Source organism: Sorex araneus, chromosome 4 (genome assembly GCF_027595985.1).
Source record: "Sorex araneus isolate mSorAra2 chromosome 4, mSorAra2.pri, whole genome shotgun sequence".
NCBI classification, from domain to species: domain Eukaryota; kingdom Metazoa; phylum Chordata; class Mammalia; order Eulipotyphla; family Soricidae; genus Sorex; species Sorex araneus.
The window spans coordinates 7,616,910-7,644,828 of NC_073305.1; the positions used below are offsets into that span (position 1 = coordinate 7,616,910).

A 27,919-nucleotide genomic window follows, 5' to 3' on the forward strand; every position below is an offset into this window, starting at 1 on the left:
CTGTTCAACATCTATATACTAGCAACAAACCAACTTATGCTGGTAAGAAAAATATTCATTTATGATTGCATCAAAAGGAAGAAAACCTTGGGATAAATTTTGAGGTGAAAAACTTGTCCAATGAAAACTATAAAACATTGTGAAAGAAATCGAAGAATGAATAAAGAAATGAATCATTTGTGTTTATGGAATAGAAGAATTAACATTGTTAAAAATTCCTTGAAGCAGTCTTACCAAATTTTCCCTGGGATTTGTCGCAGAAACTGAGCAGAAACAGTCTGGAAATGTGAATGGAACTACAGGAAACCTCAGGTTTTGCCAAGCCATCGAGCAAATCTCAAGGCATCGCACACACAGCCTGGTTTCCAGCTCCTAACAGAGCTATGGTACTCAAAACAGTTGGACAGTTGGCATCAAAACACGCTCAGCTTGATGAAACAGAACAGAGGGCCCAGAAATAATCTGTCATATCAACAACAGTCAATTGATATGTGACAGAGCAGGCAAAAATCTACAGTGGCAAGTGATGGTCACTCCAGTCACTGGGCAAGCTGGACAGCCACATGCGAACCAATGAGACCGGGCTCCATCTTTATTAATTTTGTGGTGCCATGATTTGAGCCCAAGGATATTGCTTGCGAGTCTGTGCTCTACCCCCGAGCCACACCCCCTTCCCCAGACCTTCGTCCTCCCTCCTGTCCAGAAGCTAACTCAAGATAGATGAAAGAATGGAATGAAAGCCCTAGAGCCACGAAACTTCTGGAAGACGGGGCCAGGGAGATAGTACAGTGGGCAGGACCCTTCCCTTGCATGTGGCCAACTTGGGTTCGACCGCATATGATTTCCTGAGGAATGGTTCCTGAGCACAGAGCAAGGAGAAGCCCAGAGCTCTGCTAGGTGTGGCCTGAAAACCAAAAGAAAAGAAAAATCTGGGAGGAAAATGATGATAGAAGTCTCCTTAACATCAGTCTCCGTGACTTATCCTCTGATTCTGAAGGCCAGGCCGGCAGGAATAGGAGTAAATTCCTGGGGCCAGGTAAGTGGAGGAGCCAGCTGCCGAAGTTGTCCACGAACCAAAAAGGCAGCTGGCCCAGAGGGAAGACGTGGTGTCACACATCCGCTAAGGATGAACGGCAAAGGTCTTGATGATCAGGCAAAACAAACAATCCCCCATGCGACTAAAAGTCAGGATTGAGGGGCTGGAGTGATATTACAACGGGGAGGGCGTTTGCCTTGCATGCGGCCAACCTCGGTTCGATCTCCAGCATCCCATATGGTCCCTTGAGCACCGCCAGGAGTAATTCCTGAGCACAGAGCCAGGAGTAACCCCTGAGCATCGCCGGGTGTGACCCAAGAAGCAAAAAGAAAAAAGTCAGGATTGAATGGACTTCTCCCCGGAGCCATCCACTGGGCCTGCAGGCCTGGGGAAGGCTGGTCAGGAGTCAAGGAAATGTCCATCGGAACGGCAGAGCTGCCCCTTCCCGCTAACAGGTCATTAGCCAAAATCAAGACAAATTATCGCAGGTCAAGTACTAATGCAGGGGTGACTGCATGGCTATGGGGGCGCCTTGGTCTGGAGCGCCCTCAGAGGTGAGAGCTGGGGCCCCTGGGGTCCCAGTTTTGCCTTGTGGTGCTTTCTGGAAGCACTGATCGGAAGAGAGGGCCCTGCCTCTGACCACGTTGCCACAGTGTTTGCGGTGACCGTGTCTGGAGACCATCGGGGTCTCTGGACAGAGCAGCGGAGCTGTGGGCGTGAGTGGGGTTCCACTCAGCCGGAAGTCCCCACAGGCTCCAGGGCGCTGAGGGGCTCACGCGGAGAGAGACAGAGTCAGATTCTCGTGTTGTCACTCACAGAATCAAGCTCCCAGGACAGTCTGTTTGCTGGAGGCGGCCGACCAGGGCAGGGCCCCGGGTGGCATTTCCCGCAGGTTTACTTAGCCGTGGTACGGCCGTGACTTGTATTTTTGTGATCCTTTCACATTGTCTGTAAATATTGAGCCATTAACTGGCACACTTGAAGCGCACAAAAGTTCGTTTGATGTTTGTTTCCTACTGAAACAATTTCTTTGCTGACCACACCCCCGCCGTACATGCAGTCGCTCCCGGGGGAGGCTCAGGGACCGTGTTGTGCCGGAGTTTGATCCTGGGGCTCCGCACGAAGTGCCCACACACCCAGCCCTCAGAGCGTTCTTGCTGATGCCGTCAGCCTTTCATTTGGGGAACCTGTGTCATCGTACAGCGCGGAGGGCGCTTGCCTTGCAGGCCACCAACCTGGGCTTGATCCTCGGCATCCCCCGAGCACCACCAGGAGTGCTTTCTGAGTGCGGGGCCGGGAGTAACCCCTGAACATCACCGGGTGTGAGCCCCACCCCCCCAAAAAAATAGAAAAAACACTTTCATTTTGGGAAAACAAAGGATGTGAATTCCTGTGCTCGCTCAGTGAAAATCAACTTTCCTGTCGCCTCTTGGCTGAGCGGCATCTAGTGAACAATTTGAGGAAGGCAGAAGCCTTTGTCAGGGCTACTGGGCTCTTGCAGCTGATAGTAACCAAAGGTCAGGGTACTTCAGAGAAGTCGCTCTAGAACTAAGTAATAATAATAACCACTGTATGACTGTATCACCGGTAATGTCTCCATTGTGAGACTTGTTGTTACTGTTTTTGGCATATCGAATATGCCACGGGGAGCTTGCCAGGCTCTGCTGTGCGGACGGGATACTCAGTAGCTTGCCGGGCTCTCCGAGAGGGGCAGAGGAATCGAACCCGGGTTGGCTTCGAGCAAGGCAAATGTGAGCAGGGCTATCACTCCAGCCCAAAACTGGAGTATAGAAAGAAGGGGTATAGAACGAAAAGAACTTCCTTTAGACTTGCTAAAGAAAAGAACTTCCTTTAGACTTGCTTCTGGAAATCAAGAAAGTAAATGTTACTAATGTTTAGGGTGATGGTGGGTGATATGTCGGTTCACTGAGGCAAGCACACATTGTAGGCAGGGCAGACTACGAAAGGGTGTGGTTGACAGTTTTGGAAGCAGGGAGCAATAAGAGTTAAGGCCATTTTGCAGAAGAGGACCCCAGGAGAGGCAAAGGAATTTTGTACAGATTCAGATCTAAAGACTCAGTGACCCTTGAAAGTAGCCGTGGGTGCTCTTAAGCCAGCATCAGTCTTTCACCTTTATTAATGATAATCATAATCATAATCCAGAGGTAAAAATACAGGCTGGAGGGATAGTCCAGGGGTGAAGGCGCTTGCCTTACACGCGACTGACCCGACTCGTTCCCCAGCACCACATGATGGTCCCCTGAGCCTGAGCACTGCCCACAAACTGCGTTTCACTCCTTTATCTTAAATCACAAAATATGTTGCTTAACTTTCATTCCCAGCAGTCTTGATATTTATATCTTCACAAGGTCTCTGCTGGCAGGGGTGATAGCTCAGGGTGCTGGGCACGTTCTTGGCGTCAATACCTGGCCCCTCCTGGCCCCCAGCACTGCCGTGAGTACCCCTGTGCCCGCCCCACCCCCTGCCCTGCTCACTGAGCCGGTGTGTCTCAGTCCTTCCGGTTTTCCCGTGATTCCTTGTCGGGACAGGTTTGTTTCGATCCCAGCACTCTCGCTCCTGTTCTGGCTGGCTCCAGCCCACTTTAGGTGAAGCCACTGTGGGAAATGGACGGGCTGCAAGCCTTGAACGGCCTGAGGGGGAGAGCGGGACCGCTCAGCCCAGGAGTTCAGCCTTTGTCAAAAAACTAGAAATGGAGCTTCCATACGACCCAGCAGTACTCATCCTGGGAATATATCCTGGGGGCCCCAAACCACACAGCAGAAACGCCATCTGCACACCTGTGTTCACTGCAGCACTTCACAGTAGTCAGAATCTGGAAACAACCCGAGTGCCTGAGAACAGAGGGGTGGATAAAGAAACTGTGGTATATCTACACAATGGAGTACTACACAGCTGTTAGGAAAAATGAAGTCCTAAGATTTGCTTGTCCATGGATGGTCATGGAGAGTATCATGCTGAGTGAAATGAGTCAGAGGGAGAGGGACAGACATAGAATGATCGCACTCATTTATAGTGTACTAAGAAACAAACATGAGAATAATGCTCAAAGACAGTTGAAATGAGGGCCCGGACTGGTCCATGGTTGGAAGCTGACCACAGGTTGTGTGAGTGCAGGGGGCGCATTTCGGACAGAGAAGGGACCACTGTGACAATGTCAGTTGGAAATGATCCCTCTGGACAAGAACTGAGCGTTCAAAGGAGGTACAGGGACAAACATTATGACCTTTGAGAAATGGTGTTGCAAGCCACAGTGCCTGAAAGGGGGGAGAGAGGAGGGGCAGAGAGTGGGAAAAAGAGAGAAGAAAAGTGTCTGCCATAGAGGCTGCTTGTTTGGAGGGTGGGGCGGGCTGGAGGGGGACGGGGGACATTGGTGGCAGAAACAGACCCTGGTAAAGAGGTGGGTGTTGGAACATCGTATGACTGACACACAACCATAAACAACCTTGTAAATGTGTATCTCAGTGATTCAGTGTCTTTCAAAAAAAAATAGTGGGGGGGTTGGGGCTGGAGCAATAGCACAGTGGGGAGGGCATTTGCCTTGCATGCGGCCGACCTGGGTTCGATTCCCAGCATCCCATAGGGTCCCCTGAGCACTGTCAGGAGTAATTTCTGAGTGCAGAGCCAGGAGTAACCCCTGTGCATCGTTGGGTGTGACCCAAAAAGAAAAAAAAAAAGGATTTGAATCCGAGGAATGCCAACCTATGTCTCAAGCTAATCCCATTCCCGTCCTTACCGTGACACAAAAATGGAAGGTTTATTTTCAAAGGAAATGATCAAGATCTTCTCTGAAATATTCTATTCTTTGGAACACTTGATTCTAGACCAGAAGCAGTTGGCACTCGTGAGGTCTGAGCCAATGACGAAACCCAGGCCTCTTCAGGCTGGGCGACATCACCTCGAGCCAGCTGGGACGGCCCACCCGCTCCCGGGCTTGCCGGGACGGTCTCTGTGTCTCCTGCACTCGGATCCCCGCTGCTCCGTGCAGGGTAGATTCTCTCATCCGCATCTCACGGTCTCCTTGTGATTGGCCGAGTTTCACGTTCAACTTGCTCCATTCCCGGACTCGGCCGCTCGCCTCCTGCTCACCCACTTTCCGGAATTCACCAGAGCCGTGGCCTGGCGTGCAGGGCCTGCGGGCGGCCTCTCCTTTCCTGTCTCTGGCTGCTGCACAGAGCACGGCGGGAGTCTGCAAATGGAGGAGCAGTTTGTGTGGGGATGACTGTGAGCACTGAGAGAGGAGCCCACCCCTGCCTTGGGGGCTGACAGTCCTCCCGGGTCGAGGAGGCTCCACCTCAGCAGCAGGATCTGTTCGGGCTCCTGCATTCCCTGCGCCCCTTGCCAGGGAAAGCAGGGGTGGCTTCCTGGAGGAAGAGGGTCAGAGCAGGCCTTGGAGCCAAGAGGGGCAAGGCTGCATCGCAGAACCTGAGGTCCTGAGAGCCAGCCGGGCAGTCCTGATGTGACCTCGGGCGAGTCATGAAATCTCCAAGGCTGAGCGAACAGGCAGGAGAACTGGCTCCTCACACAGGCCCAGCACACGGACGCGCAGGAGCTGACACTTCCCTTTTCTGTTCACTGAAGGAGTGAACCTTCCCGGGCGGGCGGGGAGCGTGGAGGGGGGTCCCTGGGCCCGAGAAGGTCCCGTTCTTGGCCACCTTCCGTGTCCGCGGGCGTCTCCCCACTATGTGAGCGTCCGTCCCTCCATCCCTCTGTCCCACGGCCGCCCGCTCCCCACTCACCCGCGTTTCTCTCCGCCGCAGGGCCGCCCCCACGCCGGCCCACTGCTGCCCCGCCATCGGGACCCTGTACAACACCAACACCCTGGAGGCGTTCAAGGCTGCGGATAAGAAGCTGCTGCTGGACCAGGCAGCGAACGAGGTCAGCTGGGCAGACCCTGCGTTCCCCGGGCCGTGGCCCCAGCGGGCCCCTGGCAGGTGCAGGGTCTCGGATGGGCCGCGTGCAGGTGTCCTGGGACCCAGCGAGCGGCCCAGCAGGTTGGGGGGACGCCCCGGGCTCTCGGCCAGCGGGGCTGGACGTCCCTGTGGGCACTGCCTGTGTCTGTGTCTGTCGTGGCCACTCACAGTGGCTTCCTGCTCCTCCGAGCCCGTTCTCGGGCCCCTGCCCCTGCTGTCTCCGGGGCTGGGCCGCAGAGTCCTTCTAGGGCACGAGCCCCCCGCCCTGGCCCCCCATGCTCTCTCTGCACGTCCGTCCTGCCATAGCTGCTCTGACCAGGCCCCCGCAAGCCCCTCCCCTCCCAGTCTGTGCCTGGACACGGTGTTCTCTTCCCTCAGCCGTCCCCACCAGCCACACCAGCCTAGCATAGGACAGGTGGCCCACTGTCCTGCACTGTCCCCTGACCTGCTGTCCCCCAGGTCTGCACGCGAGCCTGAACCCCACACTCCGCCCTTCCCGCAGCCGCTGGGCCCCGGAGCCCCTGCAGAGCCCCCCAGGTCCGCTCTGACCTGTCCGGGCTTGGTGGGGAGGGGACAGGCTGGACATGCTTCCCAGAGGATGGTTTCCGCGTGTCTACCTGCCCCTGCCCACTGGCCGTGCCTCTGCTGGCACCACCCTCGTCTGGCTGGGTGGCACAGACCGGTCTCTCCCTCTGGCCGCCAGTTGCCCTGGGAGTGCCCGGGAGCCCCCAGCCCGTGCGGCTCGCTGAGGAGACGCTCTCCCTGTCTCTGCTTTCCTGCCTCTGCCGGGGCAGGGCCGCCCCACTCAGATGCTTCACGCACACCCCTGCCTCGAGGGCCCCTCCTGGCCCCTCCCTCGCTCCCCCCCGGCATCCCGCCCCCTCCCTGGAGAGCACAGCCCAGTGGGCCTCGACCCTCGGCCCGTATCTGGGGCCCACCGTGAACCTCTCGAGGGTGGGGTGGGCACCTTCACTTCTGGACCCCCCATGCTGGCTCCCCACGTAGGTGACCGGGAGCGGGTGGTGCCAGGAGAGGCCTGACAGTGGCCTGGGGGCCCCCCCAAACCCCAGGACTGGGAGAGGAGGCCTCTCGGGCCCGGGAACAGAGCACGTGCGCGTGTGTTTCAGCGTCACCGTGTCCTCTCCCCCGGCAGATCTGGGAGTCCATCAAGTCGGGCGCTGCTCTGGAGAACCCCGTCCTTCTCAACAAGTTCCTCCTCTTGACGTTCGCGGTGAGTCAAGGGGCCCCGCCCCCCAGCCGCCCTTCCTTCCTGGGCCCAGACGCTGCCTTGACAGTCTGTGCCAGGGTGGGGATGCTGCCACGGCGGGGCCTCTGCCAGCCAGGCCCCCCGCGTCCAGGCTCCTTGTGAGACAGGCCCTGAGGTCACTGCAGGTTCCTGCCCACAGGGGAAGGTGCAGCCCAGCCACTCCCCAGAGCCCCTGGGCTAAAGGAGACCCCCGTACACACATGTATGTACACGTGCACATGTACCCTTATGCATATATACACATGATATATACAGTCATGCACATATACATTCACCCGTATGTACACTCAGGTGTACATCCGTTCATGCGTACATACACTCACACGCATACTCATATCTGTGTCTATCTGTCTTGTAGGCCTCTCGTGCTGGGTTGAAGGAGTCAGTTTGTCAGTGTACCGTGTCTAGACTCGTTCATTTAGGGCTTTTCCAGTGTTCACTCTTCTAAAGTGGCAGCGGACACTGTGGGCCATGCGACCTCCTTCTGGCTTCCTTCATTTCTGATTCCGAAGCACAAACCCTCGGCCAGGCTGTGTTCGGCCCGCTTCCTCCCTCGGCCTCCTTGGCTCCCTCGGATGCCGACCCGCTCCCTCCCCACACTGGGCCCAAGCTTTAAGTCTTGCTCCTTCCTCCTGTGTCTTCACAGGCTGATCCTTGGCTTGGCTGCCAAGGAGAGGAGAACAGCGGTCAGCCGGCAGGCACGGCAGGGGGGGCGGTCTGCCTGGAGACCTCTCAGCCTCCTCCTGATGTGACGGGGGTGGGCTGGGAGGGGCTTCATGCTTCCAGGGCTTGTCTCGCTTTAATCCCGCTGTGAAGTGGAGCCTGTGGGGAGGCTTCTGTGAGGACAGATGTACGGGGGATTCGAGGTAAAGATTCCTGGCGTTGCTTCTGGGACAGACCTGTGTTTGCAGGAGCAAGAGTTCTAGTTCACAGAATCAAATCGATCGTTTGCATTTAATGAGGAAAATGAGATGCCAGCTCACTTCATTAGCATTTCGAGGCATTTCCTCGAGTTCGCCGGTGCTGGCGTTGTTTTCCTTTTTACTGCACGTTGAAAAAGCAGCCCGCCTTTAAGAAATATTAGAAGCTTCCATCTTTTCAAGACCTATCGCCACAAAGGGCTTTACATTTAATTTGAACTCAGTCCTTTGTATCCTGGAAAGAATCCTGTGAAATCCGGCGCTTCTCACGTTGGAGGACGACAGAGCAGCCCCCAAACTACCAAGTCTTTCATCCTGAACCCGTTCGCCTTCTTCCTGATGATCAGTGTGGCCCGGCATTAGTTCAGTTCAGAGAGGACAGAGGCCTCCCTGGCGGTGCTCTTTCCTTTCTGCTGCCTCTCAGACCCCAGCCTAGAAGCCCTCACCCTAAGCTCGGGAGCTCCGGAGCACGGCTTCCCGTTCGTCTGGGTCCTGCAGTCCTGCTGTCCTTAAGAGAGAGTTTGTTCTTCATTGACCCATCGTGGGCAGGGCCTGAGAGTGGGGTCTTTGCAGTCACTAGACTTTCTCCTGAGCCCACCTCAGTGTGCCCACATTTGAAAGCCATCGAGTGCGACTCCACTGATGTGGAAAGTCCCAAACTAGCAATCCACCGAGACAGGAAGCAGCTGAGTGGCTTTGGGGGGCTGGGGGGCAGGGGGGGGCGTCTCTGCCGCTGGGTATTTCTAAGTAATGACTGATTGCTTCCCATTCTACTAATGGGGCTTCTTCCTGGAAAGAGGAAAATGTTCTGCGAACAGCAACAACAGAAATAAATGACTCAGTTGCCATAGTGAGTGGGATAGGACGCAGCTGCCGTCTCAGAAAGTCATCAATTGGCCACTTTTTATTGTGGTCAGATTGAGTGATATTAATTAGGCAGATCCACTGCATTAGTGGTCCGTGGTAACGCCGACTCATTCTGTGGCTTCCGGCCGCGTGAGTGCATCCAGCCGCACCCCTGCCGCTGGTGGGGAGTGGTTGATGCACCCCCCCAGTGGTGGTCACGGAGGTCCCCGGGCCCCCAGTGTCCCCTGAGCCTCTTGCGGGTCGCCGTGATCCTCCTGCACCCTCCACACTGTGCAGAAGCGTTTTCCGTTTTCTAGGCTGGCTCCGTCCTCTCTGCCCGAGGCTCTGAGGATCTGCCTGGCCCGGCCCGGTGTGTCGGCTTTGAGCGGGGCTGGTGTGCCAAGGAGGTGCAGAGGAGACCGCGTGCTCTTGCCTCAGTGCTCGGGCTGTGAGGGCAGGCTCCCTCCCTCGGGGAGACACCGGGCTGGGGGGCGGGGCCCCAGAGGGCACATGGAATGTGCTTGGTGCCAGGGACAGGTTTTTGTTTTGTTTGGGGGCTACAGCCAGCAGTGCTCGGGGCTTAGTGCTGCCTCTGAGCTCAGGGGTCACTCCTGGTTGGCTTGGAGACCCTAAGGGACGCTGGGCGTTGGACCCAGGTGGGCTGCGGGCCAGGTAGATGCCCTCCCTGCTGCTGCACTGTGGCTCCGGCCCGGCCCCTGGCGTTTTGCTCCCTTGCCCCCTGCACTGTCGTTGTTCTGTTCCCTTCTCCTGCCCTCCTCGCCCTCAGCGTCACTTGTCTGTCGCGGTGTGGCGTGGTGTTCTCTCCCAGCGGTCACGAGCGTGAAACCGCCGTGGTGGCCGCAGAAATGGCTCCCTGAGCTCTTCCTGCTCGTGAGCGAGTGGCCAGTGATGGACATCATGGATGTCGCGCTGCACTCGGGGATGTGTGAGTGTGATGAGGACACAGTATTGCACCCACCCTCGGTTCTGTTGGGGTTGATCGGATCCCGCATGCACGAGATTTTGTCTTCCGCGGCCACGTGACGGTTATGGTCAGTGGTTCTGCTGCCATGGAATTGCTGCCTGTTCTGAGCCCCCTGCCCTCTTCGTCTCTCCTAGGACTTAAAGAAGTACCACTTCTACTATTGGTTCTGCTCCCCTGCCCTCTGCCTTCCGGAGAGTGTCCCCCTCATTCAGGGGCCGGTGGGCTTGGATCAGAGGTTCTCACCCAAACAGGTATGCAGGTGACCCTGGGCGGGGGTGGGGGATGGTAGTGCTGTATCTGGTGCACTTGAAGGCAAAGAGGGCACTGTCCACGCATGCGGCCCAGCCAGCTGCGATCTTGGCGTCCCATATGGTCCCCGGAGTAATCCATGAGTGCAGAGTCAGGGGTGGCCCCTGAGCATCGCCGGGTGTGGCCCAAACAAGAAGCAGAAAGAACAATAGTGAAAGGACTCCTGTGTGGGGGAAGAGGCGGCCAGAGTCCTCCCGGGTGGCCTGGGGGATGTACAGACGGTCTGACTCATCCTTCTGAAGAAGCCGAGGGCGCGATTCTCCAGCTCCTCCCTGGCTGTGCCAGGCGGGAGGAATTCCAGGAATGCTTTGCAGAGCTGCGAGCAGAGCCTCGCCGACCGGGGCGTTTGTGCTCAGTGCAGAGGCGTCCTGGGGAGAGAGGCATCACAGCAGAGACGTTCTCCTCCCCTGGTCCTAGCTGCAGGCTTTGGCGTCAGGCCTGGTTGCCCGGTGCCAGCCAGGGCTGTTCCAGGGGCCCGAGGCCTTCGGTAATGGTCGAGAAGTGCTGAGACTCCAGCTGCGGAGTGAGCCGAGACCCGAAACCAGCGGCTGGCGCCGCTTCCGGGCTCGTCCGTCCCTAGAACCCCGGGCTCAGCCCAGGGAAGCGCAAGGAACCCATTTGCTTCGATGTGTAGCAGGGCTTGTGATGTAGCCCGATGTCCCGAGATGAGGAGCTGTGCGTGGAGGTTGGGGTGGGGGCGGGGAGCTCTGTGTGGAGTTTGCTGCACCTAGTTGCTCTGGGTGTCGGGGTCCGGGGGATGCAGGGGAGCCTGAGATGATGCTGAGCGGGGGGAGGGCGCGGTCTCGGTCACAGACAGGGCCCGGGTGACCAGCCGTGAGGGCTTCTCTGAAACCATCTGCACCAGGGTGCGAGCATCAGCCAAGGGGCGTGCCTGGGTGTCAGAGGAGGGAGGGGTGAGGTCGGACACGTCTCTGAACCTCTGTGCCCGGCAGCTCTGGGACCCTGTCCACAGGGCCAAGAATGACCCCAGCGGCCCTGTCTCTGCCTCTTCTGGGAGTGGGTCTAAACGCCCACTGGGTTATTTGGGACTCCACCCCGCCAGGGGCCTGCCCAGTGGTGCAGGGGCAGCACTCTGCCCCTCACTGTGCGCCTGGCTGCTCTGTTCTTTGCCAGGTGATGAGGTGCTCGGGCTGCAGTGCTCAGAGGCTACACCCTGGGGTGCTTGGGGGGGTCATATAGTGCGGGGGATCAAACTCGGGCCTCCCGCAGGCCAGCCACATGCACTATTTGGGAACATTTTAACGTTTTCTTCTTCTTTTTTTTTTTTTTGCTGCAGAAGATGAGCAGGGGTGGGCCCGAGGAGTAGTGAGGGGCGAGCGTGCGGGCTGTCCATGCCGTGTGGGAGGCCGGAGCACCCCCAGGGGAGCCCCAGAACCAATAGACCCGAGGGAGAGTGCTCGGGCCTCTCGATCTTCCCACCTGGCCTCGAGCTCAGCGGCCCGCGGGCGCTATCCAGACCTTCACGGATGCTTCGTTCCCGTTCCAGATCCAAGCCCTGGAGCGCGCGTACGACGGCCTCTGCCAGAGCGAGGGCGTCCCGGCCCTGCCCTACTTCCTGATCAAGTACGACGACAACACGGTGCAGGTCTCCCTGCTTAAACACTTCGGGGATTTCTTCCAAGGTCAAAGGACAAAGGTCAGAGGCTTTTCAATATTCTATTAGTGGCCAAACAACCCCAATGCGCTCCCTGGTTCCCGTGTACCCAGACCCCCTCCCCTCCGAAAGTGCTTCTCTTTGTCCCCCTGGCTTCCCCCGCGGCCCCCGCCCGGCCCCTTCCCGCTGTCCCACCTCCTCCTGAGCTTCGGGGTCCCCCCTTGAAAGGCATCACAGATGCCTCATGTGGGCGCTGCGTTTCTTTCCGAACCTCGCACCCCCGGGAGCGCCCCCCACCCCTGCTGCTGCTTTCTGTCCCCCCACTGGGCACCCTGAGCGTGTCCCTCGCCTGCCAGGCTCCCCGTCAAACCGCCACTCCCACAAAGTCCATCCGGGTCCCAGCCGCCCTGACTCCCTGGGCCTCGACACGTGGCGCCCACTGCCTGGGGCCAGCTCAGGTTCTCCCTGGGGGGGGTCCCCCTCCGCTGTGGCCACATGCCCTCTGCCCTTGGTCTTCCTCTTCACTGCCCGCCCCACGGCCTTGCACGCACCTTGGGGCACATTCCACGGCAGCGGCCGTTGTGCAGGGTCCCTGCTGCCTGCCTAGCCCTCATCCCTCTGCACGACTGCGGGAGCCCCTCCCGTGTCCCTGGGAGGGAGGAGGAGCAAGGCCAGGGAGAAGCTTCTCGGCCCCACGAGACTGGGCTTGAGCACCTTCCAAGCATCCGAGCATCAGGAAGGAGCCGGTGGGGGCAGTTCTCATGGTCGAGAAAACGGGCATCCCCCCCTCCCGTCCCGCCAAGTGGCCTCGGTCGCGCTCAGCCCGCCACTCAGGACCTTTCCGGTTCCTCCGTTTTCCTTCCCTTTTCTGAGCCAGTCTTCATTTCATTCTTTTAAAAACAAAAGGATGGCCCCACTCTGCAATGCAGGAGAGGGGGCTGGGCGTCACGGTCGTCACTCGGCCTCACGTGTGTGGACACGTGCTCCAGCCCCCAGCCCACCTTTGCTTACTGATGACTGAGGGCTGTGAGATGCTTCCTCCAGGCAGTGCTCCTGAGCTGCCCCTAAGACAGAAGCCCGGCCAGGCCCATGTTTCCCAAAGTTGGCAACTGTGCCCCCCTCCCCGCCCCCTGGCCCTGGGAGTGCCGGGACACCGGTGAGGGCGTAACCTCGGGTGCAACTGGGAGAGATGCTTGTTTGTCTAAAGAAGGTAGATTTCCGGGGTGGGGATGTGGGCGAAGTGATTTATTTTTTTCTGGAAAGGGTTTGTGTGGGGAACCGCTGCCCTGGACTAGCCATTTGTGGGGGGACGTCCAGTACGAGGCCAGCGGGGCGAGTGGGCTGGGTGCCTGGGCTGGGGCTGAGGGCAAGGAGTGCTCCAGAGCACTGTGGGTCTCCTCAGGGCCAGTGTTGGCCCCGCTGCCCTCGTGACAGGAGCGGGACTGAGAGCCCCACGGCCTCGTTCGCGGGGCCAGTCTCACTCTGCCTCTACCTGCCCTTGCCGCACCGGGTGGCGGCCACGGGACCCGGTGCCGCTGCCCTTCCCGTGTGTCCCTTTGCGGCGCTGCCTTCAGCCTGGCCCTCCTGGGGCTGTGTGCACACTCCCGGTGGGACTCGGCACACACCGTGCCCGACCTGGGCCCTGGCAGGGGTGGGGGGAGCAGTCTTCACCGCTTGGGGCCTCGGGGGTCTTCTTGGTAGGCTCAGAGCCTGTCGTGTGGGCCTGAGACCGCCAGGGACAGCCCCACCCGTGGCCCCGGGCTCCACCGTCGGGACGCGTCTTTGCAGGAAATTCCGCTCGTGGCAGCGCTATGCCGGCCGCACGCGGGAGAACTGCGGCCTGCTTGTGGGGGCCAACCTGGGTTCGAGTCCTGCCACCACGTGGGTTCCCTGAGCCCCACTGAGAGTGATCCCCGAGCACAGAGCCAGAAGTCAGCCCTGGGTGCTGTTGGGTAGGGCCCCCAAACCTAAACTAATAATGGTAATAAAACCAGAGCTCCGCAGACGAAGAGTCACTCAGCGCCCTCTGCTCTCTCTCTCCCGTTGCATCTTATCCTGAAAGATCTGGCTGTGACCCTCGGCAGGACGCGGGTCTCGAGGGCCCCTCAGCGCCTGCAGCCAGGGCATCCTTGGTGCCCCTTGGAGAAGTCAGACACGAGCCGTACCTGGCGTGGGTATCCCTGTCTTACCCCACTGTAGCTCTCTGTGTTTAACATCTTACGCAGAGGGCCAGAGATGCCATGGTGGGTAGAGCACTTGCCTTGTGTGTGACTGACCTGGGTTCCAGCCCTGGCACTCCGTCTGGTTCGCTGAGCCTCCGGGAGTGATCCCTGAATACAGAGCCGGGAGTCGGCCCTCGAGCACTGCTGGCTGTGGGCCCCCAAATAAAATGAAATCTCAGAAAACGCTTCCGGAGGTTTCTGTGTGGTTTTTTTTTTTTTTTTGGTTTTTGGGTCACACCCGGCGATGCACAGGGGTTACTCCTGGCTCTTCACTCAGGAATTACCCCTGGCGGTGCTCAGCGGACCATATGGGACGCTGGGATTCGAACCCGGGTCGGCCGCGTGCAAGGCAAACGCCCTCCCCGCTGTGCTATCTCTCCAGCCCCTTCTGTGTTTTTTAGAGCAAGCATTCTGTCCTCCATATGTAGTTTTTACAGATTAAGACTGTACCATATTCAGTTTTATTTTGGTATGAGAATCTGCTCTCTGTATCAATATGTTACTAGTTTTATAGGTTACTAGTCTAAAAAAAAATTTTGTTGGGGTGGGGGGAGTCTTGCCCGGCTCTGCTCAGGGCTGACTCCTGCCCTTGCATTCAGGGATCATTCCCGGCGGGGCTCAGGCAGAGCTCAGGGGACCACGGGGGTGCCAGGCTGGCCCAGCCGCCCAGTGCAAGGCAGGTGCCCTCCCCGCTGTCCTGTCTCCGCGTGCTCTCTGCAGGACCCGTTGGCCAGTCTGCGTCCTACTCCCGGGCCTCAGGTGTGTCATGGGGCATGAAGTGTCCCCCGCCCTCCGCACCCTCGGTTCTGGGTGGTTCCCTTTGGGAAGGTGGAAGTCGAGTGGCTGGGTTGAATCTAGGCAGTTTGGGGGCTGTGACATTGGGGTGCTGGTCAGTGTGGAGCAGCTCCTGGGGGCAGCAGTTCTCACCTCTCCGCACCTCCATGCGTGGCACGGATTTTGTAGCGTTTGCTTCTTTCTGTGGGCACCAGAACTTCCGGTTGCCTTCACACTACCAGGGAGCAGAGCTGGGCAGACAGGCCCCGGCGCTCTGCTGGAGGTCAGAGCTGGCTGTGTCACGAGGCCCAGTGACGGGGCCCCAGAGGCCCGTTCTGCCACTGCTCATACGGCTGCTCACCCAGAGCCATCCTGCAGCCTCGTCTGCCCATCGGGGTGCTCGGTGCTTCATCTTAATCCTCATTTTCCTCAAAGAAACATTGGTTCCGCTCACTGGGGCCCGAGTATCCCGAGTCTCTGTAGTAAAGACCGTTTCCCGCCCAGCCTCACCGTGACCCCTTGGGGGCCCATATCCCAGCCCGTGGTGCTGTCTTCGGCGGAAGCTTTCCCAAGTTCTCTGCGTGCCTCAGAGGTGTTGCTGAAGGCTGGAGTTTGGCGGTGGCTTTGTGGCTATGACATTGCCCTCCACCTCCCGGCCTCATCGTCTCGGGGAGAGGGGGCACCGCCGGGCAGCTGCCCCGTCCCCTGTGACCCCGCGGCACCCGGCTTCGTGGCCTGGGATGTTTCAGAGGGCTTGCGGGTCTCCTTCCTGGCGCCTGGCTTCTGCTCGCCTTCCCCTTCCAGCGAGTGCAGGCGAGAACCGTTTGCCGGAGAGCAGGTTGTGGGGGTCATCGCGACTGTCCCCCGTCGACACGGTGCCCACTGTCCCAGACTTTGCTTTGAGCCTCGTCAGCCAGTTTCGGGGTGGCCACCCGCCAGATCACGGCAGAAGCACGCCAGCGAATTGTCTCTGCCCAGCCAAGTCGAAGCAGCGATTATTTCATAAACCAGGGAAACAAAGTGTGTCCCCCCCCCATTCCATTTTGCTCTTTTCTGCCGATTTGTTTTATAAAAGGAAGTCGTTTGCCCAAATTCATACGAATTAGCGTCAAAGCCGGTTTCCAAACCCAGAGCTCCTCGCCAAATGGTTATTTCTGATGCCATTTACAAAAACTGAAAATCTGCTTCTTTAAATACCGAGGCTGGTTTACCTCGAGTGGTGCCAACTAATTCCTTTAATGAGTGCAGTTTCTGATTTCAAGTCACTGTGGGGTCATCAGAGACGCACCAAATGGGGCCAGAGTCCTAGTATTTGGGGGGTGTATGGGGGCGGGCGTACATGGTAAAAGCATTTGCTTTGACTATAGCCAATCCCGGTTTGATACCCTGCGCCTCATATGGTTTCTCTGAGTCCTGCCAAAAGTGATCCCTGAGCACTGGGTCAGGAGTAAGCCCTGATCACCACTGGATGTGGCCCAAAGACCACAAAGAAAGAGAGAGAGAAACCGTAGGCCCAGTCCTGTCAGCTGGCTGTCGGAAGCTTGCTTTCTGTCCCCCAAAAGGCCCCCAGCAGGTAGGGGAACCCCTCTGACACTTTCCGCCTTACCCTCCTATCCGGAAAATGGATTTTTCTTTAGCAGGGGCACTTCCGCTCAGCTTATTCTAGGAGAACCGCTCCTGCTTTCTTCTGCCCCCTAGACCATTTCTTTCTCTTGGGCGGCAGAAATAGGCTGGTACTGAGCCACTTAGCCTCGCTTGGGCGTTTAGTCCCAAACCAACACCCGGGGATGAGAAAGCCCCGACCGTGGGAATTGGTAGTTAAACCGGAATTTGGCCCCCCTGCTCCTGGGCCAGGTAAGATGAGACGCCGATGGGACGGAAGCTCGAGCCCTGGGGGGCAGAGAGAGTGTGGGGTCGAGGCGGGGTGGCGGGGTCGGGGCCAGCACATGACACGTCTAAAACTCAGCCGTCAACTCACTGGTTCCTGCCTCCCATGGCCAACCTCCCTGTTGAATTCACCGAGTGCACGTGGATTGGCTGCATCCGTGAGCTCCGGCCCTTTGCATAGGAACGGGCTTCCCTTCGTGTCTCACGGTGAGGGGGCCGGGACATTCTCTGTCCTGTGCCTTCTCCCCTGGTCCTCACTGCGGCCTGGTGGAGAGGATCGGTCATTTGCCTACAATTCAGATGATCTAGCTGACAAATGAAATCTTTTTAATTTTCCCCCTATTGGAGGGAGTCCCACCGGATGGTATCATGGCTTACTGCTGGCTCTGTGCTCGGGGATCTCTCCGGGTGGGACCCTGTGCCTGGTGGGGCACTGAACCCGGTGTGGCTGCAGCCTTACTAGCTGTGCTTATTGCCTCAGTCCTGGAAAAGGAAATCTTAAATGAGAGGAGTCCACACCACCCCAAAACTTGTTCATATGAATCCCCTTTTGTATCAATTTAGTATGAATCTGGTTGCATTTAAGACATGAAAATGGGGGCCGGAGTGACAGTACAGCTGGGAGGGCATTTGCCTTATAAGCAGCCAGGTTTTATCCCCAGCGTCCCGTATGGTCCTCTGAGCACTGCCAGGAGTCATTCCTGAGTGCAGGGCCAGGAGTAACCCCTGAGCATCACAGGGTATGACCAAAAAAGGCCCCCCCACCAAAAAAAAAAAAAGACATGGAAATGCTTCCAGACCCTGAGTTTCATCCTTAGCAACAGGAGAACGAGATGCAGTGCAAGCCCGCTCCTGCAGAGAACTCGGGAGTCATTGTCCAGCCGGGCCCTCGTGAAATCCGTCTCCTGAGTTTTGGTAACGCCGGTGAAGGCTGCTCCCGGAAGCCCCTCCCACACTGACAGGGCTGGTAGAACATTTGTGGGTGGCTGTGGGGTGGCTCGCTGTAGAGTCAGGTATTAACATCTATAGCCTAAGCCGATCTTACTGAAAAGTTGTGATAAAATACAACTTTAGATGCACAGTTCTGGGAGGTTCTGCCCCAGTTGTTAATGGAGTTTTGCACAGGATGGGTCCTTGTGTTTTGTTCCCACCAGCCACCCTCCATCCATCCCTCCATCCTTCCATCCATCCCTCCATCCTCCCTTGCCTCCATCCCTCCATCCCTCCCTCTGCCATCCTTCCATCCGGTCCTCTGTACATCCCTCCATCCATCCCTTTATCCCTCTAACCATCCATCCCTCCGTCTATCCTCCATCCATCCCTCCATCCACGCTTCCATTTATTCCTCCATCCATCCCTTCTCATATCCTTCCATCCATCCCTCTGTCCACCTTTCCATCTGTCCCTCCCTCCATCCCTCCACCTATCATCCATCCATCCATCCATCCGTCCCTCCATCCCTCCATTCATTCATCCCTCCCTCCATTCATCCATCCTTCCCTCCATCCTCCCTTGCCTCCATCCCTCCATCCCTCCCTCTGCCATCCTTCCATCCAACCCTCTGTATATCCCTCCATCCATCCCTTTATCCCTCTAACTATCCATCCATCCCTCCGTCTATCCTCCATCCATCCCTCCATCCACGCTTCCATTTATTCCTCCATCCACCCCTTCTCATATCCTTCCATCCATCCCTCTGTCCACCTTTCCATCTGTCCCTCCCTCCATCCCTCCACCTATCATCCATCCATCCATCCATCCATCCATCCATCCATCCATCTGTCCATCCCTCCATCCCTCCATTCATTCATCCCTCCCTCCATCCCTCCATCCCTCCATCCCTCCCTCCATCCCTCCACTCCCTCCACCCTCCCCTCACCCAGCTGACACTCAGTAACGCACACGCTCTGTTGTGCATCTGTGCCGCCAAGGGTGGAATCTCTCCTCCCCTGCCCCCCACTCTCTGATGCCCGGTGTCTTTTGAGCCACCCGTGTTTTGCTGGGGTACCGTATTAGATTTACACGCGAGCTGCCTGTATCCTCGCCCCAGGGTCCATGTTCTCTGCCACTGCCTCTTGTGTTCCTCCAAACGGGGGTCCCTAGGCCAGTTCCTTGCCATTAACTAAACTCGACTTTATCTGACGTCACCCCTTCTACCCGGGCTCCCAGCCAGAGCCATGGTTGGGGGGGGTCAGCCCATGGTGCCCGTCTGTGACGTTTCAGGCTCTCCTTGTATCCTTGTGTTGTCAGCTGGACTGTTTCGGGACTGTTCCCCTTGTGCTGTGCCCCTTAGCTGGGGTGTGGCTGGGCCGAGGGGGAGTCTGGGGAAGTGCTTGGTGCCCTTCTGGGCCTGTCGGAGGCCCGTGGCCGCGTGGCGTGTCTCCTGGGGGAGGAGTCTCGCCGTGAGGAGGTGGGTGTCGTGCCCCGTTTCTCCACATGATGTCGGGAATCTGGTGGGGGACACACCCCTTCGCCTCATCGCACCATCCCCGGTCTGTGTCATTTGGGCTCTCGGGCCCTGTTTGCTGCTGTGGGGTGGGCGCCAGCTCCCCGCGCTCACAGTGCTGCCCCCCCACCCCCCGTCATGGGCCCCGTGCCTTGGGTGGCTGGCACCCCTTGCTGTCTGCCTGTGTTCCCAAACGTCTTTTTCCCGGCTGCGTTTCCCCGCCTCAGTCTGAGGATTAGCCCCAGGTCCAGGAAGCCAAGATCCCTTTTGGTGGAGGATTGCATAGAGAAATCCAAAGCTGGAGCTCATTGTCTTTTCAAAGGAGAGAGAGAGGGAGAGGGAGGGGGAGAGACAGAGAGACAGAGACAGAGATAGAGACAGAGAGAGACGAGCAGAAAGATGCAGACCGCTTACAGAGGTTCTAGAAGCAGAGGGCAACAGCATCTTCCTCTAAGGACATCCTCTCCGGAGTCGAGTACGGTTTGGGCACGGAGGGGGAGGGATGGTGGGAAACATCAGTCGTACCAAGACAGTCTGCCCCGCACCCCCTCCCATGAACCTCTTCATCACGGACCCATGAGGCAGCCTCCCCTCGTCTGTCCCCTGAGCGTGGGGCTCCACACTGAGCCCCCACAGCCCACCCCCGCCTTCCAGCCAACCGTCCTTCCTCGGCAGTGTCCCTGTCGTCAGCGGCCTTTGCTGCCCCAGGGACGAGCTTTGCTGCCTCAGCTGAGCTCCGTGATGCTGCCCCACAGTCCCCACGCAGCTGCCCCGGGGTGGGGGAAGAGGCAGCGCTCACAGAGTGTCTGTCCTGGGTCTGACTGGAAGCCTGACCCAGAAACCGTCTTTCTGTTCACAGATAACCATCGGCGTCTACGATCCCTGTAACTTGGCCCAGTACCCGGGGTGGCCTCTGAGGAACTTCCTGGTCCTTGCAGCACACAGATGGTAATTAGGGAGGGAGGGAGGGAAGGAGGGAGAAAGGGAGGGAGGGAGGAGGGAGAGGAGGTGGGAGAGAGGGGGGAGAAGGAAAAAGGAAGAGAGAGAGGGAAGGAGGGAGGGAGGGAGAGAGGAGAAAGAGATGGGGAGAGAGAGAACATGTATATACTTTGGAGTTTGTGGGTTTTTTTTTTTTTTGCTTTTTTTTTTTTCTCTTTGGGTCACACCCAGCGATGCACAGGGGTTCCTCCTGGCTCTGCACTCAGGAATTACTCCTGGCAGTGCTCAGGGGACCATATGGGATGCCAGGGATCGAACCTGGGTCGGCCGTATGCAAGGCAAACACTATCGCTCCAGCCCGTTTTTAACAATGTGTTTAGGAAAGTCTGTCTTGCTTTCCCAACTGAAGTTGCCCGTTGCTGGGCTGGAAACTGATAATTCATACACGCGGAGACTGGGTCACGGCTTGGCTTCCATCGGGGGTGCCCTCGTGCAGGTCTCTCTCGGGATCTGGGGGCTCCAGGGAGAGCAGTGAACGGCCAGAGGGTCTCACCCCGGAGAGCCACCTTCAGAGAGCGCTTCCGGGTCACTTCCAGGAAAGGGTTCCCGGCTGGCCCCAGCCTCCTGCGTTCCTGACCCTAGAGGCATGAGCCGGAGGGTCGCCGAAAGGCATCTGTGCTTTCGGAGAGATGCTCTGCGGCGTTGGTCGTCCAGGAAACGGAAGGCAAGCAGACCCCGCCCGTTAATAGGGACAGTAAGGGGCATCATGAGCTCCCAGCAGTGGCCTTGGGCAGTGGTGGTCCCCCAGTGGCCAGGCACGGGAGTCGAGCTCCCCAGCAGTGCTGGGAGACGCTACCCAGTGGACTCACCACTCCCTTTAGCTCAGCCATCTCCTGCTCTTGAGTGCAACACACGAATGCAACTCAGTCCAGACTGAGGCGAATCCCATGGACAGGAACGTTTATCGCACCGTTCTTCTCCGGAGCCCCGGCCTGGCCGGCCCTGCACGTCCTTCCCCAGGGAAGCGAGCAGGAAGCCGGGTGCCCTGGAGCACCGAGTTACCGAGAACCTGCAGGAGCTGCCAGTGTGCGTCCGCGCGGGTTTCACAGGCCTGAAGGACCGTGTGCCTTGGCGTCCGGCTAGAAATGAGGAGCCGGGGCCGGTGGGTGCAGCGCTGAGAAAGGCCGTTCCTCCAGTTAGGATTTCTCGTCCACGTCGAGCCTAAAGAGAAGGAGTGAGATGAAGCCCTGCACCGAAATGGGAATGATGCGTGAAGGGAAATTCACGGAGATCGCTCCCTGACGCCTGGCCGCAGAGGCGGGGGGCTTGTGCACCCCTGCAGTGGCCGGGGCTTCTGGACCCCCTCTGGACAGGAGGGGGAGCAGGGCCCTGGAGCGCCCATCCGTGTCATGGAGGTTCTTTCTGATGCCACGTGACTGCCCACCTGCACTTAAGGCTCAGTGGTCAGAGTGTTTCACGGGCGGTGCCATCAGGGAGGGCGAAGTCGCCCCCTTTCAGCCTGCAGCCTGTAAGCGCGAGGACCAAGGCGTGATTTGGGGGGTACTGGGGTCTCGGGGTGGGGGGACGCCAGCCCCCCCAGTTGGCAGGGAGATGCCAGGTCGGTCACTGGGCTCTCCGCGGCTGCTTCTGCCGAAGCTCTTACCCAAGCTCTTTTCTCTTCCTTAAATGCCACCCGGGTGCCAGGAGCGGCACTGCCCAGTCCGTGGAAGTCCTCTGCTTCCGGGACCGCACCCTGCAGGGCGTCAGAGGCGTGGCACACAGCATTGTCTTCGAGGTGAAGCTTCCGGAAATGGCATTCAGCCCAGGTAACGCCATTTCCCTCTTGTCCCCTCCAGCGGCTGGCGGGCACCGGAGCACGGAGGACAGTGGGCCAGCGGGCAGCAGGGACAGCTCGGACTTTCAGGCCGGAGCAGAGGCAGAGATCCTTCTCAGAGTGCTCCCTTGGGCGTGGCTCTTAGGGTGAGGGTCCCCCCGGGCCCCAGTTTTTCCTCTTGCTTTACGTACAGTCTGGGCCAGAGAGAGGACATGGCTCACACGTGTGCCTGCCCCCGGTGTTAGGACCGAGACCACCCTTTAGTATTCAGAGAGACAAAGAGTCCAGCGGGAATGCAAACCACACACCAAGATTTTATTATTCCAGCGGGCTGGGGCCAAGCATCCTGACTTAGCCGGTCAGAGGTCGACCCTGCATGCTTACAGCCAAGGGTTTATATAAGCATCCTGGGCACACAGGCGTCGAGAGCAAGCTCAAAGAGAAACAATTCCAAGGGCAAAAGTAACTTCAAACATTCCAAGGCGAATAAAGGCATACAAGAGCAATAGATCAAGAAAACACAACATTCCCAGTTAAGAAGACATTCCCAGTTCCCATACATCAAGAAGGCATCTTATCCGCTAGACACAGGTACAAAATACGGGTGTATTGGCGCCTGACCCTCCAACTCTGTGTCTGTGCAAACACCAAATGGTACCTTCAGTTAGCTCAGTTGAGACATATGTCCCTCATGGGCAGAGCTGTCTCCCGCCAAATGATGCTGTAAACTCTCCTTTTTGGCCAGAGCTGCCCCCTACAACTTTTACGACCGCAGTGAGAAGAGGTGAGCTGGCTGCTCCTCACGTTCCCCTTTCCCTGTGATCTCACTGAGGGATCCTCTGCTTCCCACACTCCCCCTTTTCTATGATCATACTGAGGAACCTTGCTCAGCCATGGGGTTATCAGTATTATTGTCTGAGACCCGTATGTTGTACTGTTGCTACTAAACGCAATTCAGGATTACTGGAATTGGCAGAGTAGGAGGGGAATGAGCAAGGGGTTGCATGCAAGCAAGCCAAGTACTGTAGGGTCCCCAGTCTAGGGGCTCTTCTAGCTAACCGTGGTATAATCCCTGCGAGGCCCTCTGTAATTGGTCACTACAGGCTCAGTAGGCTCCTGAACAAAACACACATCCCAGTGTGGATCATGACTGGCACAGATCACGGTTATTTCTTCCTGTCTCCGTAGCAGAAGGCACCCAGTGCCAAAAACTGGGGCAGCTAAGGAGCTTGCTCTACAGCTTTTCACTCCGAGCATACAGGAACAGAGAATAACCCGTGCCCTTCCCGTGGTTCCTTTAAACCACTTTCTCCAGTCTTATCTGGAGTGGGGTCGTCTCACGTTGTCTGGATGTGCCACTGGCTGACGTCATTTTGTCTCCAAAGGGGAAGGCAGATTTTACGTGTGGAGCACGGAGCCAGGTCTGATGGGGAGTTCACCCTGGCAGCGTGCTCCGGGTCCCGCATGGAGCTGGCCTAGGTACCTGCTAAGGCTAGGAATGACTGGAGAAGAGAGAGCCCATACATTCGGGCCCACACTTCCTTTTCAAGGCCAAATAGTGGCAGTTGACCCAATAGAAGTTCAAAGGGAGCAGGATTCCTCCGTTAAGGGGGTTCACACTTACAACAGGGCACTTGGAAGGGATTTTCAAGGTGTGGGGTGGGGGGCTCCCTTAATCTAGCTATCTACATCGCATTCCCCTAGCGATGTCACCACCTTTAACCCTTAAAGGGAAAATGGTCGAAGTTCCATCTTCTGGAACTGCTTCCTGCTGACACAGGGATGCTGACCCTGAGGTGAAATCTCAAGCTACCTCAGTTTTCAATGAACCCCAGGCAATGAATTTGAAAAATCAAATCAGTTAGGCTAAGTTTGGGGTGTCAGAATCTGAATCTGGAGCGCACATTGTCAGGAAGTCTTTTACAGCCATTGTGTGTCTGTCATCTGAGTGTTATATTCTTGTCATTATCCTGTTTTAAGTGAGTCTTGATGTCTTTGAGCCCCCCTTAATTCATCATCTAGTTATGGGTAAGAATTAGTCGACCCCACCAGGAGTCAGCCCTTGGTCCCCCAAACATTCCCACGTGGCTGACCATCTCAGTGATTTTGGGACCAGGGGAAGCAACCTCTTGGTAGAGGTGAAGAGAGATAAACTGATAACTCTTTGTTCTGCAGAAGGGCCAGCCTCAGCATTAGCTGGCCAGCAGAGGGTACCTTTGATCTGGGGACAGTTTTAAAGAGTTAAAGGTAAAGTTTTCTTTCAGGACCGGGAGAATACCTGGACCAGACCACTTACATCTTGGTCTGACAGGAACTGGTTGAGAGACTCCAGGCCGGTAAAACAAGAGTGTTTTGAAACAGTGCAAAGATAAAATGAGGCTACTTAGTTTGTAACAGAGGTATAGAAGCCATCGAGATAAAGGTTTTTTTTTAATTTTTATTATTTTTTTTATTAGTGAATCACCATGAGTTACAGTTACAAACTTATGAACTTTCATGTTTGCATTTTGTTTATATCCCTCTACCAGTGCCCAGTCCCCTCCACCAATGTTCCCAGTATCCCTCCCACGAGATAAAGTTTTCTCATGCCTTTATTGACAGTCCAAATGTTTTCTAATGCTGCTATTTAAAAGTTTGGTGAGACATGGGCTCTTCCTGTGTCTGAAAGCATGTTTGAATTATGAAACCGTTAAAGTATCTGGAGTAAAAATCTTATGATTTTAGATAATTGAGAACTTCAAAATTAAGCCAAAGGAGGTTTTCTGATGCTGAAATGATATATACATATGTGTGTGTGTGTGTGTTTGCACTAGATTATTACAATGTGAGTCGAAATTTGTGACATAAAAATAGGTTAAAGTATAGTGGTTTAGTTTAAAACATGAGCTTCTAGAGTTATAAAATAGGTTGCAAAACTTATCCTATGAGTGTTTTATTTGATCTGAGACTTTCTGGTAACTAAAATTTCTAGGGCTACTTAGCAAAGAGTTATAGTGGATTAATCTCAGATGTCAGCTTGCTGTAATAGATTCTGGAATGGAGAATTTCATGGAAAATGTGGGAAAATAACTAGTCAACTTTTTCCTGACTATATTGTTAGTCGGCCTGTTCAGTAGGTGAAAATGCGTGCTGTTATTATGATGACTTTATTTCATGCAAGGCCTTGTCACCAGGTGTCAAGCTAGTCCAGCGGGAGTGCAAACTGCACACCGAGATTTTATTATTCCAGCGAGCTGGGGCTGAGGCGTCCTGACTTAGCCGGCTGGAGCTCGACCCCGATTGCTTACAGCCAAGGGTTTATATAGCCATCCTGGGTGCGCAGGCCTCAGGAGCAAGCTCAGAGAAAAACAGTTCCAAAGGCGAAAGTAACTTCAAACATTCCAAAGTGAACAGAGGCGTACAAGAGCAATAGATCAAGAGAACACAACATTCCCAGTTAAGCAGACAGTCCCAGTTCCCATACATCAAGAAGGCATCTCACCCGCTAGACACAGGATACCCTTCCAGTCTCCTGGGCCCCACCAGGAGTGATCGCTGAGCACAGAACCAGGAGTCAGCCCTCGGTCCCCCAAACAGAAAACCCACGAGCCCCTGCGGTGTGTGGCCCGGTCACTGAGCGCGGCCCAAGGCTCCTGTGAAGGGTGTCGCTGCTCCCACACGAGCTGCCAGCCTTGGCTCAGGCAGCCTGCCGCAGTTTCCTGTGAGTGTGTGTGTGTGTGTGTGTGTGTGTGTGTGTTGTAAGGCTGTGTGTCTGAGAGAGTGTGTGTGAGGGCTGTGTCTGTGTAAAGGGCGTAAGGGTATGTGTATCTGTGCATCTCTGGGTAAGGGTATGTGTCTGTTCCTGTGTGTCTGAATGCGTGAGAGTATGTTGTGAGATTGTGTGTCTGTGTGAAAGAGTGGGTGTGAGGGGTGTGTCTGTGTCTGTGTCTCTGTGTGAGGGTCCGTATGTCTGTACATCTCTGTGTGAGGGTGTATGTGTTTCTATGTGAGGGTGGATGTCTGTGTGTGTGAGGGTCTGTGTTTCTGCGTGAGGGTCTTTGTGTGTGTGCATCTGTGAATGTGTGAATGTGTGTATCTTGTGCATCTCTGTGAGAGTTTGTGTGTGTCTGTGTAAGGGTATGTGTGTCTGCGTGCATCTCTATAAGGATGTGTGTGCCTGTGTGTGTGTGCATCTATATGAGGGTTTGTATGTGTGTCTATGTGTCTGCGTGAGGGTGTGTATGTTAATGTGCATCTCTGTGTGAGGGTGTGTATGTGTCTGTGTGTGTCTCTGTGAGGGTGTGTGTGTCTGTGTGCATCTCTGTGTGTGGGTGGGTGTGTCTGTGTGCATCTCTGTGTGAGGGTGTGTGTGTGTCTGTGTGAGGGTGCGTGTGTGTCTCTGTGTGTCTGTGTGAGGGTGTGTGTCTGTGCATCTCTATGTGGGGGGTGTATGTGTCTGTGTCTGTGTGAGGGTGTGTGTGTCTGTTCATCTCTGAGGTGTGTATGTGTGTCTGCCTGTATGGTGTGGACGGTCTCCTGTGGGCTGGCATTGCGGGTGGGCGCGGAGGTGGGCACGAGGTTCTCTGCGCGGCGGCCCTGCAGCCTGTGCTGTCCTGCAGGCTCGGGAGGCTGCGCCTGGGAAACGCCGTCTTGGCTCTTTGTGTGGGGTGTAGCGCCCTCTCCCGGCCCCTCCCCAAACTGCTGCTGTGGCCGCGAGCTCAGGGACAGAGTCAGTCTGCAGGGGAGTCCGGAGTCAGCCTGCAGGGGAGGCGCCACCCAGCGGGTGCCCGTGTCCCGGCTGTGCTGAGCAGGCGGGTGCGTGGCGCAGGGCTGCCCCTGGAGCCGCGGGGCCGGGGCCCTTGCCTGGCTCCTGTAGGGATTCCGTGTCGCGGGAAGGCAGATCTTGCCTGGTTTCCCTCCACGTGACTCCATGCTCTCCGCACGGGGTGGTCGATGGTCCCCTTTGAACCAGGGAAGATAGGGGTGTCCTGGGCGGGGCACTGGGGAGGGGGCTCGTGCTGCTTCTCAGGCGACCGTCACCCTGGGTATCCCAGCTCGCCCTTTGCTGCGCCTGCTGCAGCCAGGCCCACTGTCCACTGCTGTGGGACGTTCTGGCCACGGTGGACACAGCCGGGACCAGGCGCCCTCCCTTAGTTCCCCTCTGGGTTGTGCCTTCCGTGTACGCCTCGGCTGCGGGACAGGGCCCCACTGCCCCCCAAAACCACCTTCTCCCTGACTGGGAGGGTTTCTGCCCGCGGGCCTGTGTAGGGCAGTGGGCAGCGGCCGTGACCGCACACGGTGTAGTTCTCTTCATTCTCAAGCAGAGCACACATGTGTGTGTGTGTGTGGGGGGGGGTGTCCAGCCTACTTGGGGTCTCTTGGCCAGGTGAAGCCCTATCAGGCCTTAGTTCCTGTGTCTGAAAGGTGGGATTTTTGCAGCTTCAGGGCTATTGGTTTTATTACTTCCCGGGAATTCCCTTTCCCTGCCGACATCAAAAGGAAAGATGCGCAAGGCGACCAGGTCCTGTAATTACAGTGAACAGTGCTATATATTTACTTATTTACACCTGTGGGGGTTTTTCCCCTTAAATTTATTTTTGACACTGTGATTTACAAAGTTGTCTGTAAGAGAGTTGTTGCAGGCATGCAGTGTTCCAAAACCAGCCCCACCGCCCTGTCCCCGGGTTCCCGCCCACCCCCCGCCTGCCCCCTCGGTAGGCGTAGCACAAATTTATTTCCTATTAATAGTGCTGTTAAACGAGACAGAGCAGGGGCCCCAGAGATAGCGTCGTGAGTAGGGCATTTGCCGTCCCCGGCACCCCGTGTGGTCCCCCGCGCCTGCCATGAGTGACCCTTGAGCGCAGAGCCAGGAGTCAGCCCTGAGCACTGCTGGGTCCGGCCCCAAATTAAATAAAATTGTATGAAAACA

General features: G+C 56.8%; 1 protein-coding gene across 2 annotated transcripts in view; it reads left to right on the forward strand.

Moving 5' to 3' along the window:
• ATG7 (autophagy related 7) overlaps positions 1–27,919 on the forward strand; it is a 164,992-nt gene that overhangs the window by 11,230 nt on the left and 125,843 nt on the right. For both annotated transcript variants that reach the window (XM_055136278.1, XM_055136279.1), the window contains exons 4-9: positions 5,815–5,932; positions 7,121–7,198; positions 10,120–10,236; positions 11,802–11,951; positions 20,098–20,186; positions 21,882–22,003. In XM_055136278.1, coding sequence (XP_054992253.1) covers positions 5,815–5,932; positions 7,121–7,198; positions 10,120–10,236; positions 11,802–11,951; positions 20,098–20,186; positions 21,882–22,003 — 674 coding nt within the window. The remainder of the gene's footprint in view (positions 1–5,814; positions 5,933–7,120; positions 7,199–10,119; positions 10,237–11,801; positions 11,952–20,097; positions 20,187–21,881; positions 22,004–27,919) is intronic.